Raw genomic sequence first — 20,161 nt, 5'->3', positions numbered from 1 at the left:
TTGTGACAGTAGCCTTGCCTATGGCCAAATAATGAAATCATGGTTTTATGCAGTGGGAACTTCTCTATGTTCCTGTTGGGACTGGGAAATAAAGTCTGTTAGTATTTCATTGCTGATTTCATTACTATTTTCTGCCTCTTGCACAGGCTGTCACCCTGCATACTCATGTAGGACATATTAAAATTGAACTATTCTGTGAGTGTACACCAAAGACTTGCGAAGTAAGTCAAGTAATGGGAGCAGGATTGCCTAGTGTTGAAACAAAGCAGTAGAAAGAGTGACTGCAGAGGATGAAGTGGCTTACAGGGAAATATGGCACATGTCCTGTAATTCCCAGTTTCCCTGGGTTCACTCACACTCACACAGCTTTGATTTCAATTTAAAGGAGAATCAATCCCAGTTTGTCAGAGCCCCCAGGTCTTCCTTTCCACGCTACACCTAAGCTCAAATTGATATAATTGACTTCTCATGCCTTAGCTTTGTTAAAGTTACTGATTACAAAATTACATATACAGAATACTAATGTTTAATGGAAGTGGTGCTTTAAAGCATGTCTCAGGCTTCTTGTTTGTTTCTCAAGTCAGAAAACCTTGTGCTGTAAGCTTGATTTAAAATCCTTTGTGTTTGTGACACTGTCAGAGGAACATATGACCTTGAATGTTGTCAGGAGAGATAGTGAGCAAGAAATAGCCACAAGTGTTGTTGGACCTCTGGAGCAGGAGTGCAGTGCATTTGATATCAAGCGAGCCTCCAGCGTGAGAATAATCAGCATCGGTAGCAAAACTAAGAAGGCATAAAACCAATTACAGTGGTCACGAGGAGCTTGGGAGGAGAAGAACATATTGTGGAAATTTTTATAAAGGACTTGTGGGACCGGTGTTGACATTTTTTGTAAGGTACAAATACGAGCTTGAAACAATAAACTTGGTCTTAGATTGAAACCAAAGCTGTGTCCTTGCTTGGGAATACTCCACACTTACAAGAGAGGTAGTAGTTTTCTGAGTGTCACTATGTAGTCAGAACTGCACCAAGTAGTTGAGACTTGTTAACTCTAGATGCTGTGACACATTACAGCTGTTGCAGTCAGTTTTTTGCACTTATCTGCTTTGCATTGTCAAGAAAAACATTTTGCCCTTTCATTCAGAGCTGGCTATTGCTTTCAGAGACAAAACATTTACCTATTTCTAAAACAAAACTGTTTTTCTTAATTTACCAGCTACTCTTCCTGTCATTATACCTTGAGCTATGTCAGGCTCAGTCCCAAACATGAAGCTATGTTTACTTTAAAGTCAAGAAAGATCTAAAGGAATAGTGTTAGATGTAAATGGATTAAGGATATTCATCTTTACTATGAACATTTCACTGATTTCTTTTGCTTATAGTTAACTGATGCCTTTCTTTCATTGTCTCGGCACCTTCTTGGTACTGCGGGCTTGTCAGCAGCCTCGGCTCGTATGGCTAGTCTGTTCCTATCTGCAGAGGACCCTCATTTCATCTCACCTTTACAGATAACATTACTTTGACTTAGGAGACAGCTGTGAGGAAGGTCTCAACATTGGCTTTATTTAGTAATTTTTGTTTTGTTTACAGCAGTCAAACTTGTTTCAGTTTAATGCAAACTGCAATTTTCTTTGAATACCTCCATGTCATTGCTTGAGTGATGGAAGTCCTTTTTTTCTATGAAAAGAGGCCTTTACACTGCATTCTCAAGGTGTTTGAGAAAACCTTAAAAGCTTTTTGAAGAGCTGGCTTCTAGCTTTCTGAATGAAGCAAAAATGTTGTTTGGTAGGCTGAAGATTTACTGAAATATTTTTATAAATCTCAATATTTTTATAAGTCTCAGTTTGACTTTAATTTTGAGAAAAAGATTTTTATTTTTGGTACATAATTTGCTCTATATTTACAACTTGTATTCTTCATATAAAACACGAGCCGGTGCTTTTCTGCGTCTTTTGGAACAATGTGGCAGAAAGACAGGTTGTAAAGAGAAGAAATGTGTGTCTCTGAAAGCAGGCTTAAAAAACATATAAAAATATGGAACTGTTGGAACAGGCCCACAGGAGGGCCACGAAGATGATCAGAGGGCTGCAACACCTTGCATATGAGGACAGGCTGAGAGAGCTGGGCTTGTTTCATCTTGGAGAAGAGAAGGCTCCGAGGAAATCTTATAGTGCCCTTACAGTACTGAAAGCTGGGGAGGGACTCTTCACAAAGCCTTGTACGGATAGGATGAGGCCAGGCTGGATGGGGCCTTGGGCAGCCTGGTCCGGTGGTAGGCGTCCCTGCCCATGGCAGGGGGATTGGAACCTGATGAACTTAAAGGTCCCTTCCAACTCAAACCATTCTAGGATTCCATGATTCTACACAATCCTTTGGCTGTCTTATTTGTATGATTTGCTTGCACAGTCCTGGCTCTATGACACTTAAACTGCAAAGTGCTTTGAGATTTCTAAATTGTGAAAATTAAATGGTTATTGGAAGGAGATTCCTAGTACTTCTGCTTTTTTTTTCCAGAGGTAATGATGGCTTGGAGCCCCTGGATGAGCTGGGGAAGCTGCTTGTGAATGAGAAAACCTACAGAACTGTTAATTATGTTTGCGGTAAAGCTATAACAATTCATGCCAACCCTTTTGCTCTGTAGCCACAGAGCGCCTGGACACATTCTTTAGAGACCAGTCAGATTGACTGCTGGATTATGGCATTTAAAGTGCTATTGAGAAGGGTTCCTTGAGCTGGATCATAGCTTTGCTCATTTAATGCGGGAATTTCAGGTGCTGTAACATTGCTTGGGAGTTGTTACAGAGTACTCTTGTGCTTTAGAAGCCAGTTTCCTCGGAGTATCTTCCAGGATTTTGATTTTTAAACATTGCTTTTTATAATTTAAAAAATAGAAAAGACTTTTTAAAGTATATACTTTTTGCAAATCTTTGTTTTCTGCCTTGTCTTCTTTAGTGATACTATGTTGAAACAATGTCCCTTGCTACAATTTCACACTACCAGCGTTCTGAAACTTTCCCTCCTAAATTCTAGCCTTGGTTGCTCAACTGCTTTTTAGAAAACTGAGTAAGACATGCAGTGTTTTCCCCTCGGTGAGAGCAGGGTCAAAGAGAGATGAAACATTTCTCTCCTAGAGGGTTAAAGGCTCTGTTGAGAAGAGGCCTTGCCCCAGTATTCCTCCATTGCAATGGGAACCTCTTCAGCCTGCCCAAAAAGCAGATCAGCAACTATCGCTTCTGCCTGTGGCGCAACACTTTTGGTATAAAAGAGTAAGTGTTTGCGTCTTTACAGAGCTGTTGACTGAAACCAGGGTTTGCTCTAACTTCTTTATTGCGACTTTATCACACAAACAACAGGGGGTGAACACAAACCCGAGTATCGACAGAAGGGCTGTGCTCGGGCTTCAAACCAAGGGTATCCCGATAGACCCAAAACAATCAAACACACTGAGGCCGAGGTGATGTGGAACAAACGAGAGAGAGACGCGGTTTGGTGTTGAGAACACGTGCTGTCGAACTCTCAGAAGCGACTCTGCCAGAGCGTGCAGAGACAGCTGAACAGTGCCCGGGGAAAGGCACCGCGGGGCCCCAGACCGAGGCGCCGGCGAAGCCGGAGCCGTTCCGAGCGGCCGCGATGGGCAGAGCCCTCCGGGTCCCGCCGGTGCCCGGCGCTTTAACCCGGCGCGGGGTCGGAGCCGCCCGGGCTCGCAGAGCCTCAGCCCGTCCCTGCGGCGCAGCCCGAGCCCCGCGCTCCGTCGCGAGGGCACCGAAGGGTTCCCGCCGCAGCTCAGGCGTCCGTCCCTCGCCCCGCTCTGTGACGTCACCGTGGGGGGTCCCGGCAAGGCCGTGCAGGTCGCGCCCCCGCACAGAGCGGTCGCGGCCGCGGCGCGGAGCGGAGCGAGGAGACGGGCGAGGAGCGGAGTGTGGGCCCCACGGTTTAGGAGAGCAAACTTCCATCGCTTCCAGGAGGCAGTCGGTAGGACCCCGTGGGAAACAGCCCTCGGGGACGGGGGAGCCGAGCGGAGCTGCCAAACTCTTGAGGGTGCTTTCCATAGGGAGCGAGAGCGCTCCGTGCCCGGAGGGGGGAAACCCCGAAGAGACCGGCGTGGCTGAGCCGAGACCTGCGGCTCACAGCGAAGAGGGAGAGCGAACGGCACAGGCAGTGCGAGCGGGGACAGGGAACCTGGGAAGAGTCTGGGGACGCTGCCCAGTCGTGCAGGGATGGCCAAGCTGTGCAGCGCGGCAAACCGGGCGCCATCCAGGATGCTCCTAGAGAAAAAGCGACGCTCGAGGGGGAGGGCGGACTCCCTCCGGGCATTCGTGTGACGGGGCATGGCTTTGGGACCGAATTGCTTGTCGCTGGTCTGCGATTCCAAGAGCAAACTCCCTCGGTTTCAGATTCGGAGCGATCTCATTACCCCGCCATGGCTCAAAGAGCAAGCCCCGATCTCGGGAGATGCGGCGGGGCTCAGAAGAGAGAGAGGAGATCCACGAGCGGTGCCCCGGAGAGCAAGCGCTGCAAACGGGACCCTTCCAAACGTGGCAGGTCAATAAGTTTTTCACTTCTGCTGTTGGCCAGCATGTGTTTTCAGGCTGTGTTTGCCTCATCTGGCTGTGGCATCACGTATCCGTGTTTCAGTTGGAGATATGTTGAGAGGGACGTCTTACAGCGCAGACTGAAAAGCGTCTGGATAGGGGCGCTAGAATTACTGTAATGACCTTCGTTTGACCCTTTGGCTGTAGTCCTGCTATCCGGAATGCGGGTCCTTTACCCGGTGTGCAACCAGCTGACCTCTACGTCACTGAGAGACACTGTTTATTCTGAGTTTGTGCAGATTCTGGACACCTGGGTGCGATGGACCCTCCAAACACGAGTGTAAAGCCCCAACGGAGACCCCATCAGTCTATACACTACAGATGGACAAATATTCCTAGAATTCCCAGAAAGGTCATGCATATCGATGTATTTTCTGGGAATTAATTCTACTCTCTTGGTGTTCACTGCACGTTCACCCCAAAGTCCTAAAGACTTTCGGCAATCTCTAGTGGCAATGTCACAGTCCTTCACTGATGAAATTTTTGTTGCTTTCTCTCTGGATCCTCATACTCGGATATTAAAATTCAGTCATCAGTCCTTGCTTTCCTCAGTTATCACACCCTCACTTGGCTCAGCTCATTTACGAGGATGTTTCCGATCTTCAGTTCACCTTACGGCACCAATTCATGGTTGGTTTTGCAAAAAAGACAGTAGAATTCATCAGGTGTCTCCCTAGCTCACTGATAGATGACCCATCTGCGATCCGACTTTAGATCCTGGTAAAAACCTTTCAACTTTAGAGCCCTTTTGCAGTTCTAGCATTTCAAGATTTTATGATTTCTTTCAACAGTACCTGTTCAGCAATCAAATCTGTAAATGAAGACAACTGTGAACGACCCTTGGCTGGAGAACACAGAAACGAGGACAGTAGCCATGTGTCAGGTCATAGCGGGACAAGTAGTGGCAAAAGGGAATGGCAGGTACAGTCCAGTCTGCACGAATATTTGCAGGAGACGTGACCCATTCCAGTGGAAGACTTTTTATATTAGGAAGATTAATCCTTATCTGGGCAGCAGTCATTGAGTGGAGGGGGGATAGGGAGTTCTGTCGACAACATCAGTAGTTGATTCCTTCAGCTGGTATTAGTGGCTTATTCTCTTTGCTTGGATTTGAGTGCAAATGTATAGTTTGCAGGCATGTTTGTGACAGCACACAGGACAGTCTTTGTTCCTGGGATATGTTTGACCAATTGGTGAACAAGAAATCCACTGGAGTGCTTGAAATACAGGCATCTCTTTTGTGCCTTCAGAATTTCTCTGAGGACAGGCATTTATTTTGACGCTACTCCAAAATGCAAGCCCAGGGTTTTAAACTTGCTTTTGACTCAGTACTGCAGCAATAGTATGGAGATCGTGTCCGATTTTTACTTTTGAAAAAACGTCATTAGTAAGATGTTCTAAGTATCGCTGAAAAATCTATAGAGTCAGATATGTATGACATCTGCCCGCTAGTGGGGCAGTTGCTCTGATCTTTATTATCCATTTAACTCTTTACAAAGCTGCCGATAGGATTTATAGTGTAAGATCTTCAGCTGAGACGGTCTAAAGTAAATGCGTAAGCTGTGTGCAATGTACCAATTTTTATCAAATATTCAATCTACTGATTTAATCGCAGGTACTTTAGAGGAGTATTTTAATGTGGCCACAAGGCGATTTTGTAGAGAAATATAGAAGAACATTCTGTCCTCTGCCTCTGTAAGATACATCTAAAAGACGTTTTTGATGTATAGAAGAGAACCGTTAAATGCTTTTGCTTTAAACAAGAATATGGGCACTGAAATCCTGAAGCAAAATTCATGGAGCCAATCTTGTAAAAGGAAAACAATGGTCTTGTGGTTTTCTGTTGCCTTGCCACTGCGAGTATCTCATCTGAAAATCTCGTCCTTACCACCTTTTTGCCCTGTAACATAAATGATGCACCCTGTGAGTCGCCGAGGACTGAATTGGAAATTGTTCTTTCCAACTGTTTGTGGCCTGGCGTGTATCTGAGTGCCCGAGTGCCTCCCTGCTGAATGTGTTTTGTATTCCGAGCTGAATTCACTCGGGTTTGTTGATTGGCTGGACAATCTTGGTGCCATTCCAGGCGAGTCACCGAAGGAGCTCAGCGAGGCGTGTGAAGGATGATGAGGCGGGTCACCTGATATGTCAGAGAGGAGACGTGCTCAATGGAAGATGTATAGTACATTTTTCAATGGTTTTTAGCTTTTTAGGCAGAATAAGGTCTTTTAGCATAAGATGCGAGGGGGTTCTGAAATCTTTTCATTCTCTCTTGACTTTTTGGTTGGGGTTGGGACGGTTATTTTTTACATAATCTATTATAAATACTATTAACAGCATATCTTGGGGCTTTTTCCTTTAACCACTCCACCCCCCAAAAAAGGTATTACGTGAAGTAACTGAACGTGCTGGAATGGGATCTCTGTAAATGTACTTGGAAGACAGTTGTCCAGCGATATCTCTCAGACCAGATATTTATAGTTTAGAGCACAACCTAGAACAATCTTCAGTGATGGTATTAGTTCCTCTGTTTGCTTTATCTCTGTTTATTGTTGATTATTTGCTAGTCTATTTAATAGCTGAGTAACTTCACCACTTTGGTGACTAAGAGTTCTTTTCTTTATAGACGAGGTTGTTGGTGTGTTGGGTCAAGGTGGTTATGGAAGAGTGGTGAAATGCATTGATCGCAAGGCGTAAGTTTTTTAATTCCGCATCTGTCGTTTTTCTTACTGAGACTCTCAGTGTGGGGTTCGGGAAGTGCTTTCTGATCCTATCCGGCTTTCTCTGTGTTGCCTCGTGTACCGCTCTCTGTAAGTCACTATGGCGGCCGCAGTTGCCAAACCAAAGCGTACGTTGGCTCATGGTGCTAAAAGCAGCCCCTAGACATGACGGTTGTGCAGGGCTGGTGGCTGAGGCGAAGGGTGTGTCTTCTGCAGGCACAGCCCATCCTGGTAGAGGTCAGGGCTGATGGGGAGAGGTGGCCTGGAGAGCGTGGGGTGCAGCTGCACTGCCCACACTGGGCAGTCTTGGGGCCTATGTTATCAAAACGTAAAGATGAAGTTTTAGTTGTGTTTGTGCATAGATGACTCTGGGTTATATGAAGTCAGTGTGACCTTTTCCCAGAGGGTTTCCAGTCTTAGGAACAGGGCAGAGGGGGTGATAATCAACCACCGTTCTGACTTCAAACTACTCAACTGTTCTGTTCTATGTTAAAACATTTCTTTTTAGGGAAGGCACGCACGTAGCTGTGAAAATAGCAAGGAATTTAAATTGGTCCCTCAACGCTGCTCGTGATGAAATACAAGTGCTGGAAGATTTAAAAGCATCAGACCCCAGCAATGCCTAGTAAGCACACAAAGCCAACTGTGCTGTGTTTTGGCTTGAAGACTTCTTCAGTGCCGCTTTCTGTAACACACAGCGCATGTTTGAGCCTGCTGTTGCAATGAATGTGTTTTCCTGCTTTTGCAGTCACTGTGTGCGGATGTTAGAATGGTTTGAGTATCATGGGCACATCTGCATTGTTTTTGAACTCCTGGGGCTCAGCACCTATGACGTTATGAGAAACAATGACTTCCTGCCATTTAGCCTGCATGACATTAGACACATGGCCTATCAGATCTGCACCTCTGTCAACTGTAAGTATCTTCCTTCTTTGCTTTCTCTGTTAAAATTTCTTTGTGGAACCTGCTAAGTGGATGAGTTCTCTTGCAGTTTTGCATATGAACGAACTGACGCATACAGATCTGAAGCCAGACAATATTGTGTTTGTTGAGTCTGACTGTGTAGAGGAGTACAACCCCAAACTGGTAAGTTGCCGTCCTCTTCCCCACCTTCCTCCTCCTCAGCCATCCTCTGCGTATATCTGGACACTTGCATGCCATCACCTTTCATTTCAGGATCAAAATGAAGTCACACTAAGAAAACCAGACCTCAAAATCGTGGACTTTGGGTGCGCCACTTACGATCATGAGCATCATAGCACTTTGGTGACTACCAGAGCTTACAGAGCTCCTGAGGTGGTCCTAGGTCAGTAGAAGGCTGCTTCTTTGGCTGATCTTTCACGTGTGAGTTTTTGTGTGCTATTGAATGGAGCTAGAGGGGTATTTGGTGTCTTGCTTGAGCTGTTGAACTGCTTGCAGTCTCGTCTAAACATGAACAACCCGCATCTTTTCACAGAGCTCGGATGGTCACATCCATGCGACGTGTGGAGCATCGGATGCACTCTCCTGGAGTACTACCTTGGACTCTTAGTATTTGAGGTAGGCAACTCTGAACCTCAAAAGGGTGCAGCATGTATAGTGCTCCCCAACTTGATGAACATAGGCTACGGGAAGTTGGGGACTGAGGGCAATACTCTGTGCAAGAAAGTAAGTTTCTCTGTCATGCCAAGTTGAAGAGAACGGAAGATGTAGGCACCAAGGAACATTCTCAGCCACAGATTTTGACAAGTTGCTTTCAATAGACATTTTGGCAGGGGCTTGAAGTGAAGGGTCGCCCTGTTAAAGTTTGGAATTTACAAGGCACCCTGATACCAGATGTGGCTTCATCTATCACCATCAGCAAATGCTACTCAGAGGCCTGAATCCTGTCCTCTTGATGGTATTGCTGAAATGGGACTTGAAGAAGAAAAAAACCCACCAAGGCAAAGCCAAGGGGAAGGGGAAGAAACTCCAGTAGCTTGTAACCTCTTTCAGGAAGCAGAACTCGAGCCTTTCCTTTTTCCTTGATCAAGTTCAGGTTATTGGTTGCAGAGTAGAGTCAAAAATGGAGTCAGGCTGGTGGGTGCTTCTTGATAACTTCCTCCGACCAAGGAATGGAAATATCTCTCTTGATTTCCCTCCAGACCGATGATGACAAAGTGCACCTGGCGATGATGGAGCAATTACTGGGGCCCTTGCCTGAGCATATGGTAGAAAGAGTTGTTTCTTCAAGGAAAAAGAATTATTTCTGCAATGGCCGCCTGGCCTGGGACAAACACAGTGTTGCTGGGCTATGTGTCTCAAGTTGTTGTAAGCCCCTGAAGGTAAGATTGCAGGGGGAAGGTGCTTCTGGGCAGAGGAGCTCCAAGTGCAATTCTAGGATTGGAAGACTGTATTTTGTTCTTTTCTTCCTGAAGGAATTCATGGCCAGCCGCGATTGTGATCACGAGAACCTATTTGATCTGATAGACAAGATGCTGGAGTACGACCCAGCCAAGCGCATTACACTGGAGGAAGCACTGAATCATCCTTTCTTCCTCCCATTGAAGCAGGAGAAAATGGCACAGTCTCCTACAGCTACAGGCAGACGAACACCTCCATCGGCCCATTAAGAAACAGAAACTATGCTATGTGCTGGGGTTTGTTTGTTTGTTTGTTTGTTTGTTTGTTTCTTAATGTTCTGTATTTATTTATTTATTCTGAATTCCAATTTGTCTGTTGGAATAAAATTTATTTCAGAAAAAGATACTGATGAGCCCGGTTTTGTTTCCTCAATATACCAAAATCTCTGGACACTTTTATCGTGTGGATGAGAGCATCCTCTACTGTATAGTCTTCCTAAGAGCCAGATCTCTGTAGTATTAACGAGATTGTGTTTAGTTTCTTTGTTTTACAGTGTTCATTTACCATAGAATCATAGAATGTCCTGAGTTGGAAGGCAGTCAGAGGGATCATCATGTCCATCTCCCGTCCCTGCATAGGACAACCCCAACATTCACAGCATGTGTCTGAGGACTCTGTCCAAATGCTTCTTGAACATTGTGACGCTTGGCACCAGGACCGCTTCCCTGGGGAGCTGCTCTGGTGTTCCACCACCCTCTGCATGCAGAACCTCTTCATAATATCCAATGTTAACCTCCCCTGGAAGATCTTCCTGCCATTCCTTTGAGTCCTATCAGTGGTCCCCAGAGAGAAGAGATCAGCGCCTGCCCCTCTTCCTTTCCCTGTGAGGAAGCAGTAGACCCCTCTAAACCCTTCACCAATCTCGTGGCCCTCCTCTGGACACTCTCCAGGAGCTCAATATCCTTTTTCTACTGTGACATCCAAACCTGCACACAGTGGTGGGGCGGCACCAGTGTGGGGCAGAGCGGGACAATCCCCTCCCTCAATGGGCCGGTATGGCCCTCTTGGCTGCCAGTGCACTGACTCGAGCCCAACTTGCTGTTGACCAGAACCCCCAGATCCCTTTGCACAGGGCTTCTCTCCAGCCTCTCCCTTGATTTGTCCAGAAAATAAAAGTGCTTTCTGGTGATTTTGGTGGAAATGTGAGAGGTTTGTGACAGTAGCCTTGCCTATGGCCAAATAATGAAATCATGGTTTTATGCAGTGGGAACTTCTCTATGTTCCTGTTGGGACTGGGAAATAAAGTCTGTTAGTATTTCATTGCTGATTTCATTACTATTTTCTGCCTCTTGCACAGGCTGTCACCCTGCATACTCATGTAGGACATATTAAAATTGAACTATTCTGTGAGCGTACACCAAAGACTTGTGAAGCAAGTCAAGTAATGGGAGCAGGATTGCCTAGTGTTGAAACAAAGCAGTAGAAAGAGTGACTGCAGAGGATGAAGTGGCTTACAGGGAAATATGGCACATGGCCTGTAATTCCCAGTTTCCCTGAGTTCACTCACACTCGCACAGATTTGATTTTAATTTAAAGGAGAATCACTCCCAGTTTGTCAGAGCCCCCAGGTTTTCCTTTCTGCACTAGACTTAAGCTTAAATTTATATAATTGACTTTTCATGCCTTAGCTTTGTTAAAGTTACTGATTACAAACTTACGTATACAGAATACAAATGTTTAATGGACGTGGTGCTTTAGAGCATGTCTCAGGCTTCTTGTTTGTTCCTCAAGTCAGAAAACCTTGTGCTGTAAGCTTGATTTAAAATCCTTTGTATCTGTGACACTGCCAGAGGAACATATGACCTTGAATGTGTTTTTTGACTCTTCTCTGGCAATACTTCGTGGAATTCACATGGTCACCATGCAAAGCAGAGGCAAAAGGCTTAGTCTTGGTCCTTACAATGCTGTAATAACAGGATACTGCTTCTGAATTGTTTGTCTATCTGGTTTTATTTCATTTCCTTAGAATTTCTTGTCTCTCTGTGCTAGTAACTACTTCGATGGCTGCATATTTCACTGGAACATAAAGGGCTTCATGTTTCAGACAGAGAATTAGGTAAATTCTTCTGGCAGGGTCTCATTAAAGTATAAATAAAATATAAAGAAATTATAGGTGTGAATATTAAAAGCGTAAATGAAGTAAGGAATAAATTAAGAATTATTGTATTGTTGATAGAGGTTTTTGTGATGAGAGCAGTTTTCCTTGGTGAGTTTACAGAATAGCAGCCGTTACCTAGTTCTAAGAAATCATGCAACAATAAAGCATTGTAAAACTTTAGTTTTTCCATCTGTTACACTAAATATGACCATTCTGCTGACTTTCCAGCTGTTGAACAGGTAGCAGTTGCTGCTTTGGTTTCTCTGGTTTCTGCCTGAAAGGCTGCACTGCCTTTAAACCATTTAGGGAAAATGTTCCAGACAGTGTCAACTGTTTGGGAGAAAATGATTTAACTGTGCGTCTGTTTGTACTCATACTGAAATGAATTTGAGGCTATGTCAGTGTTGCGTTCTGCTCCTTAACAGATGTTCCTTATATAGAGTTGTGTCTTTGCTCAGTATAAAGGCATGAGAACCTGCTACCTGCCTCAAACAAATTACAGTCTCTGTAGGGTCTTTTTTGTAAAACGTTATAACACTACATCATTTCTGGATTTTTCAGTCTGAAAATCCAGTGATCTGTTGTGGTGCTTCTCTGTTAGGCACTGGGAAAGGAGGTAACAGCATTTGGGGCAAGAAGTTTGAAGATGAATTCAGCAAATACTTAAAGGTATTTCTGTGCTCTCAATATGCAGTTCCGTTTTCATACCACTTGTCTTTACCAATTGGAGAATGATCAGCCTTGTGTTGTACTGTATTAAATATCTCTTTTATAGTTGTGAAGCAAGGTATAGTTTCACAATATAGGAACAGAAAGCTTATTAAAATAGGAACAGGCATTTCTGTACTTGGCAAGTTTGGTTTGAGGGGTTTTATAGCTGAGAAGTAGAAGGGATTTGCAACAAAGCATTTTTCATGCACTGAAGGCAAAGAAATAATTTTGCATTGTCAGACGTCTTTGAGGAGCTAATTATGGACTGTGATAGAATATATTAGCAATCAGTATTTGTTCTCAATAACGGTATTGAGGCAGAGTACTAAGTCACAGAGCACTTTGTAGAGGTTGAAGTCCTGCTTTCAAAGATGTGTATTCATGCTGAGTTTTTTTCCCCTCTTTCAGCACAGTGTCCATGAGGAAGTTTCAATGGCAAACAATGGTCTGAATACTAATGGATTGTAGTTCTTCATCACTTATGGCAAGCAACAGGTACGTCTTAGTTCTGTATCCTTTCATAAAATCAGAAATTTGTGAATAATATAGGTGAAAGATGATACTCCATAATAATGAGATCATATCTCTTACTTCATTTTCCTTCAGTCAGCAAGTAATATCTCAACTATCTTTTCAATCTCCCTAACTTGAGAAGATCTCTGTACCCAAAAAGATTTTATATGTCAGTGAGTAAACTTCAGTTTACACTAATGTTACTGTTACTTTAAGGCAATCCTTTGTTTTTTTAAATTCTTCCATATTATTGTCAAGTATTTCTAAACTATTACATGAAAGCAATAATGTAGTTAATGGTTATTATCATGCAGATAAGTCTTGGTTAGACAACTGAGTCTTCAGGTCTTAGGAAGGCTGAGATACTTCTGGAAGGGCTGTAATCTACACTGTGTTTAGTTACAATGGGGAACTTCCAGTGACTTTCAGATTAATATGTAACAAAATAATTTCATTTTTTTTTACTTCTGATGATTAGGATAAGAAGAGATTTTATTCTTGACTGAAATAGCTCTATCAGAAGAAAGTCATAATAATGCCAGTTATACTGTTTTCATCAGTTCAGTTTCCTTTGCTCCTGGGAAGTGATTTTATTCTATTCACTGTTGATATGGCTATTCCTGGTCAAATACCATTCTTATCATAGAGAAAATAAGGAAAAGGGAAAAGTGGAAGGGCCAATAGAGTGGAAAATCAGAGCTGCAAAAAGTAATCTACTTTATGTACCACACTACATTTTAATTACACACTCATTTTAACTGGCACCAAAAATATATGTAATGTATGAAATTGGTTCAGATCCAATTGAAGAAAGAAAACAGTTTAAAATATTTTTCTTTAAATTAATAATCAGTTCAACTTCTTTATAAAAAAGTACTAATTCTGAGGGATTTAAATGGATTTTTTAAATTAGAGGCATATATTTTTACGCTTCAGATCCTCTTAAACTGAAGTATATCTAAGGGCTTATATTCAGATCATGAGGTCCTGGTCTAAAGAATCAGACAAGCTGATAGAAAATTTCCAATTTATTCTGTGGACTTCCATTCGGTTTTGTGTGAGCCTGTGAACACAAAAGGAAATTCTGGACATGTGATTCCAAATGTTTCCAAATGCACTGATTTTGCATGCAAGTAGTTTCACTGAAGCCATACATGAAGAGGAAAAAGTGTTCATTTTCTGCAGTAAAAAATGGTTTATCCACAGTAACATAGCAAGTCTAGTAGTAGGTGAAAGAGCTGTGAGTTTTTTTGTACTGGAAGATTCAGTCGCAAATGAAATGTGGCTATAAGAACTTAGCCCCTTTGATTTCAATTACACTATTAACTTGTATTTCAGTGAACCCAGATTTCATTTCAGACTGTAAGGTAGTATCAGGTTATTTCAGTATGATGATTTCCTTAGCTCTTTACCTTCATCAGAGAGGGTAAATCTCATGAAAATGAATGAAAGAGGCTTCCAGGAAGTTGTAGTCTTCTCCACCCACTGTAAAATCCCATTTGGCATGTCAGACTGTAGCCAAGACTTTCCTTCTTTAGTGAACTGAACAGAGTAGAGTGGCTTCTTCAGGGCCTTTGAGCCCCCTCTGCAAAAGCTGTCTCCAACCATCTTTTACAAATAAATAGCTATAGATCACTTTTTTAGCAATGGAATTTGGTCTCAATGTTGTAGGCACCCGAGCAGGCATTTACTGTTGACTAAGTAAGAGCTCCACAGTCAGAGACTAATAGCCACTATTTATCTACACTAGTAGAACCTATATGGCAGCCTCGGTTTAAATTTCCTTGAGTCTTTAGTATTAATCCTGCTAAATTACTGGTCCTCTATATCAGAGGCTTGCCTTTGCTCTGAGGTATCCTTGAAGGAAATGTCAATAAAAAGGGTCATTAATATGAACTGATATTTTTCATGTTAGTGTTTGTTGAGATACCAGTAGCTACTGGCCCAAGGACAGGGAACTATTTTTAGGCGATGATTTTTAGTGATTCTTGAAAAAAATGAAGATTTATAGGGATGAACTGATATGGGTTTCAGTCTATTCAAAAGTTGTTAACAGCCCATCCCTGAGTCTGAGAACCAGAGGTGGTGTTTACACTTGTGAAATCTAACTGCATTGAGATTTCAAAGACTGAGAGTTGTGAAAATATACGGCCCGTAAGCAGAACCTCTGAAGAAAAGCCTGGAAATGAGTGCCAGGCAGCTTCAGCTGTTACAAATACAAAATTACTTCACCCATTCTGAAACATTAAGTCTCCATTTCCTCCTTTCACTGGCGCAAACCATTTCACTCTTTATGGAAGATAAATTGAGATACATCTGTAAGGGATTCAAGCTTAGCAATGTCAAGTCTCAGCAGTTAACAGAGAGGGTAAATCTGATGAAAAAGAATGAAAGAGGTTTCCAGGAGGTTGTAGTCCTCTCCACCCACTGCAAAACTCCATTTGATATGTCAGAATGTAGCTGAGTCTTTCCTTCTTTCATGAACTGAGTAGAGTGGGGTGTCATTTTCAGGGCCTTTGAGCCCTTTCTGCAAAAGCTGTCTCCAGCCATCTTTCATAATAAGAAAGTATCGCTTACTAAATTGGTTGTGGAATATTTAATAATTCTTCCTGGCCAAGGCTTTGGTTGTATAACTTATTCAAAAGATGGGATTAATATAATATAAAAAGTATGGCTCCATCATATCTTCAATATATTATGAATTTGGACACTCGGAGTTACATTCGTCAATTTTTAAAGGGATGGCTCCTGAAAAGGGGCACTCTCACTTGGTTTCTCTCTACTATTTTATTTATTCATTATTTGTACACAGACTTAAAAAATGTTAAATTATTGTACCTCTGACTTTTCCAGACTAGCAGATGCATGGAGATACACACAGAACAATCAAAGCATCTTATCAAGGTTTTAAATAGGAATTTACCTTCCAGTTATGTGAATAACACAAATTAGGTAGATAAATGCAAGTGTGAACAACAAGGAAGAGTTATCTGGAACTCATTTGTATTCAGGTTATTGCATTAATCATCCTCACTGTTAGCCTGTGGTCCATTCGGCTCCCAGTAGTGTTTCTACTATTTCCTTAATTTTCTGTTTCTAGTTATTTATCTTTGCTTTGTTGTTATGTCTTTGTTACTGTCACTCAGCCTGACAATAATATATATAGAAACATTAAAGAAGCAAATAGTTGTAAGCACAACTCTTAGCTGATGACTAGCAAAAGAGAGGTTGTAGCGTTCTACAAAAATTTAGTTTTACTAACAGCATAATTCACCATAACTTCATGGTTTCTATCTAGAAGAGAAGAAATAAACTGGCTAACTTTACTAGAAAGAGAAGAAAGAGACCAAAGGGAAAATCAGAACTAGTATAAGGAATCTAAATTTTGTAAGATTGCACAGGGTGTGAGGTAGGTCTTCAGTATATAAACTATAAATATGCTGATTTGTATGAGGAAAAAAGATGTTCCGGTAAACACAGAAGCAATTATGATAAAGCAAGGCTATGATAAGTACTAAATCATACAAATATTTTTATTCATAGATTTTCACAAAATGTCTGGAGTTTTAGTTAGTTTATTCAGGTCCTTTGTGAGGTCCAATATTTAGATTGTGTCCTCTTACAGTAACAGTAGTACCTGTCCATTTCATGGGTATCTAGACACTTTCATATGTCTATCTTGGTTTTTCATTATGCTCCTTAGCTATGACCAATATATGAAAAAAGTTACTCACACGTTAGCTGCTCTCAAATTATTTGAGTAGGCTGTAACTTTTCTTTCTTTTGGCATAGGTTTTCCCTAGATAAAACCGTATATCCAGAGACAAATGCCAACTTGCATTCACTTGCAAAAGTAATGTGTACAATTAAGAAATGCATGGTTTTGTAGATTTACTCTACTTTTCTGTTCAATTTTGACAGTGGTTGCTCAGATAAGTTTATTAATAAAAATTTCTAATCAACACTTGCTTGGAAATTTTACATCTGTGGATAGATCTGGAGCTGTAAATACTGAACTGACATACAAGTCAGATCATACATCATCACCTACTCTGTGTGTGGAGTCAAAATGAGGTTTTTTATGTATGTGAAGATTCAAAAATATACATTTCTCTTGAATTCTTGTGCTACTCCAAAGGAAAGGACAAAAACTTAATGCCTTACATAAAATGATATTTTGGGACAAAGTAATTTATGACTTGAATTTGTGTGACTAAATCTGCAGTTTCTTGTAGAAGTAAACTAAGTCATCCTATATCTCTTATTAGCTGAGTCAAAATAAAAATCCGCAGACATTTGAGGTAGTTCCACTATATCAGTTTGCAGACCAAGTTTGAGTATAATTATTAGTTTTTTCTGTGTTAGACGTCCTTGGATTCTCAGAAGTTTCCTAAGAACATACTTTTATCCTGACCAGAAAATCCTGAATTCTCCGTAGTTTCCATAAAATAAACTGAGAAAACTCAAGAAAGCCACACAATTAAGAATTAAAAAACATGAACTTTGCAGACAAATCTTTAGAACTGAGTCCCTGGCTCTCATCTTTTCATCATCTGTAGCGTTACATCCTGCAAAAACATTTTTTTCTAGATGTTTATTACAGTAACTTCTGAGAAGCCTGGCCTTCAGTACACGTTGAGATTCTTTGCACTGCTGAGGAGACAAGGTTGTAAATAAGAAGTTTGTGAGAAACTCTGTAACTATTCTGGTCAGAAATACAATACAGAAACAACCTAAGGCACATGGATGGTTTGGAGTATGAAAAAAACCTGCTATATGACAAAAGCTTTCTAAAGAGATAATCAGTATCATACCAAATTGTTTATGTGTGAAGAGTGAGGAAGGGCATAAACATCAGGCTCTTTACTTTAGCTGTTGGGAGTGTCTTCACAAAGGATGAAAACCAGACTTTGTTGATAGGATGTTAATCTGAGATATTTGGACTGTATTCAAAGAATGAATGTCTGAACAAATGGCACTGCCACTTCAGAGTCACTGCTGAGCATAGAATCATAGACTCATAGACTCATAGACTCATAGGATCATAGGATCATAGAATCATAGAATAGTTTGGGTTGGAAGGCACCTTAAATATCATCCAGTTCCAACCCCCCTGCCATGGGCAGGGACATCCCACCAGACCAGGCTGCCTGAGGCCCCATCCAACCTGGCCTTGAACACCTCCAGGGATGGGGCAGCCAGAACCTTCCTGGGCAACCTGGGCCAGTGCCTCACCACTCTCATGGTGAAGAAATTCTTCCTAATATCTAGTCTAAAGCTGCCCCTCTCCAGTTTATACCCATTCCCCCGGTCCTACCCCCACAAGCATTCATGAATAGCCCCTCTCCAGCTTTCCTGTAGCCCCTTCGGGTACTGGGAGGTCGCTATAAGATCTCCACTGAGCCTTCTCTTCTCCAGGCTGAACAGGCCCAACTCTCTCAGCCTGTCCTTGTAGGGAAGGTGCTCCAGCCCTCTGATCATCTTTGTAGCCTCCTCTGGAGCCATTCCAACAGCTCCATATCCTTCTTACGTTGAGGATTCCAGAACTGGACATGGTATTCCAGATGAGGTCTCACAAGAAAGGCATAGAGGGGCAGAATCCACTCCCTCGCCCTGCTGGCCACGCTGCTTTTGATGCAGCCCAGGATATGGTGGCTTTCTGTGCTGCGAGCACACATTGCCGGCTCATGTTGACCTTCTCATCGACCAGCACCCCCAAGTCCTTCTCTGCAGGGCTGCGCTCAAGCACATCATCCCCCATTGTGTACTGAAAACGAGGATTGCCCTGACCATCCAGCCAGTTTCTCATCCACCGAATAGTCCACCCCTCAAATCCATATCTCTCCAATTTAGAGAGAAGGATGTTGTGGGGGACTGTGTCAAAAGCTTTACAGAAGTCTAGATAGATCACATCCGTCGGTTTACCCATGTCCATTGTTGTGGTTAAATGTCAAGTACTTCATACATAAGGATTGAAAATATACATTTTGTGGCAGATCCTTCAACAATGCCAGCCATAGGAAAATATGAATGAGCAATCAACTCTTGTTGCTGTCCAAGGGACCCTTTCAAGAACATTACAATCCATTTTAAATTGAAAATGCAGTTCTACCCAGCAGCTATATCATTGCTTTCCATTACCTGTGTTCTCGGATCGCAAATTCATGTGCAGAAGAAAGCTGAGCATCAGTAAGGGACTAGTGTCAGAAAAATCTCTTTTCCAGAACTCTTACTGTTAGTGGTCCTCTCAAGGGTCTCGCTGAAGACCCCTGAAGGACAGAGAGCATGGCTGAACCAAGGGAGGAATTTATATGACAGAATAGTGCCTTTTGGTTTTTTATGCCTCAGTGGGACACACAACAGGGCCATGGGAAGATAGCAGCTGCCAAGATTCAGGGGTTCTTAGTACAGTGATTAGACCACGTTATTGAGTATAACCACCTGTTGGGGACCTAGTATATTACAATCCATGATTTGATTTTGAAAGTTAAAAAATAAGCTTTTATGAAAAAACTCCAGCAGCATCATAACAGAAGTTGAAATTAGCTCACCACTGAGCTTCTGTTTGTGTACACATACTTTTAAGCAACTGAGAAAAAATCTTTCAGATATCCTTATAGCTGCCATAGTGGGAACATTCCCATTCAGACATATGTAGCCGCTCTGAGGCCCATATGTCCTTAAAACTGACAAAAAGGGTGACAGGAGGATTTGGAAAAAGCCACATTGGCACTGTTACCTTTGTAACAATGTGCAATGTCTCCATAAGCTGAGACGTGTTAGAAAACTGAGAGTTCATTAAATGCCTGTAGAAATGATTGCTTTGGATCAGTGCGTTGCCTAGAGATTTTAATTTCTTAGTTGCATTTAGAAACCCCCAAAGTTTCTGAAAACAAAAAGGTAATGAACTTGCCCATGACAGCCAATGAATTTATCTTAAAAACTCTCTTCTTACTGCATTGTCATTTAGAGAGCTGCATCGGCCAGGTTTGAAAAAAGCAAATTATTGAAAAATGTATAATTTGTTTCAAACAAACACAAAAAGAAACTGAGTAGTTACAGCTGCAATGACCCTCAAACTCTGAAGCATAGAGCCGTGCAGTGTCATGTGTCCAGACTTTTTAGCTGTGAATGTGTGGGGCTTACTG

The 20,161-nt window shown here is 42.2% G+C and overlaps 2 protein-coding genes across 2 annotated transcripts; both read left to right on the top strand.

Moving 5' to 3' along the window:
* The first annotated feature begins 647 nt into the window (after window positions 1-647).
* Window positions 648-5,285, top strand: LOC128852563 (uncharacterized). Its single transcript, XM_054070558.1, has 3 exons — window positions 648-774; window positions 3,559-3,972; window positions 4,395-5,285. The coding sequence occupies exons 1-3, from the start codon at window positions 648-650 to the stop codon at window positions 4,709-4,711; spliced, it is 858 nt and encodes a 285-aa protein (XP_053926533.1). The 3' UTR covers window positions 4,712-5,285.
* LOC128852562 (dual specificity protein kinase CLK1-like) lies at window positions 4,754-9,920 on the top strand. Its single transcript, XM_054070557.1, has 11 exons — window positions 4,754-4,872; window positions 5,384-5,513; window positions 6,676-6,766; window positions 7,216-7,282; window positions 7,818-7,934; window positions 8,058-8,224; window positions 8,301-8,395; window positions 8,486-8,615; window positions 8,766-8,848; window positions 9,433-9,612; window positions 9,706-9,920. Exons 1-11 carry the CDS (start codon window positions 4,754-4,756, stop codon window positions 9,898-9,900), a joined length of 1,374 nt encoding a protein of 457 aa, XP_053926532.1. The 3' UTR covers window positions 9,901-9,920.
* Window positions 9,921-20,161: the final 10,241 nt, after the last annotated feature.

Source organism: Cuculus canorus, chromosome 6, assembly GCF_017976375.1.
Source record: "Cuculus canorus isolate bCucCan1 chromosome 6, bCucCan1.pri, whole genome shotgun sequence".
In the NCBI taxonomy this organism is placed as follows: domain Eukaryota; kingdom Metazoa; phylum Chordata; class Aves; order Cuculiformes; family Cuculidae; genus Cuculus; species Cuculus canorus.
Note: the sequence above shows the minus strand (reverse complement) of the source record. Positions and strands in the feature narration are given on the sequence as shown.

Excerpts from the sequence above, each read along its gene's own strand:
- LOC128852563 (XM_054070558.1), top strand. The coding sequence starts at position 648 with ATGACCTTGAATGTTGTCAGGAGAGATAGTGAGCAAGAAATAGCCACA. Across the intron at positions 775-3,558 it reads CGTGAGAATAATCAGCATCG|TGCCCGGGGAAAGGCACCGC; the intron begins GTAGCAAAACTA and ends ACAGCTGAACAG. Across the intron at positions 3,973-4,394 it reads TCGCTTCCAGGAGGCAGTCG|ATTCGGAGCGATCTCATTAC; the intron begins GTAGGACCCCGT and ends CCTCGGTTTCAG.
- LOC128852562 (XM_054070557.1), top strand. The coding sequence starts at position 4,754 with ATGCGGGTCCTTTACCCGGTGTGCAACCAGCTGACCTCTACGTCACTG. Across the intron at positions 7,283-7,817 it reads AAATGCATTGATCGCAAGGC|GGAAGGCACGCACGTAGCTG; the intron begins GTAAGTTTTTTA and ends ATTTCTTTTTAG. Across the intron at positions 8,849-9,432 it reads TTGGACTCTTAGTATTTGAG|ACCGATGATGACAAAGTGCA; the intron begins GTAGGCAACTCT and ends ATTTCCCTCCAG.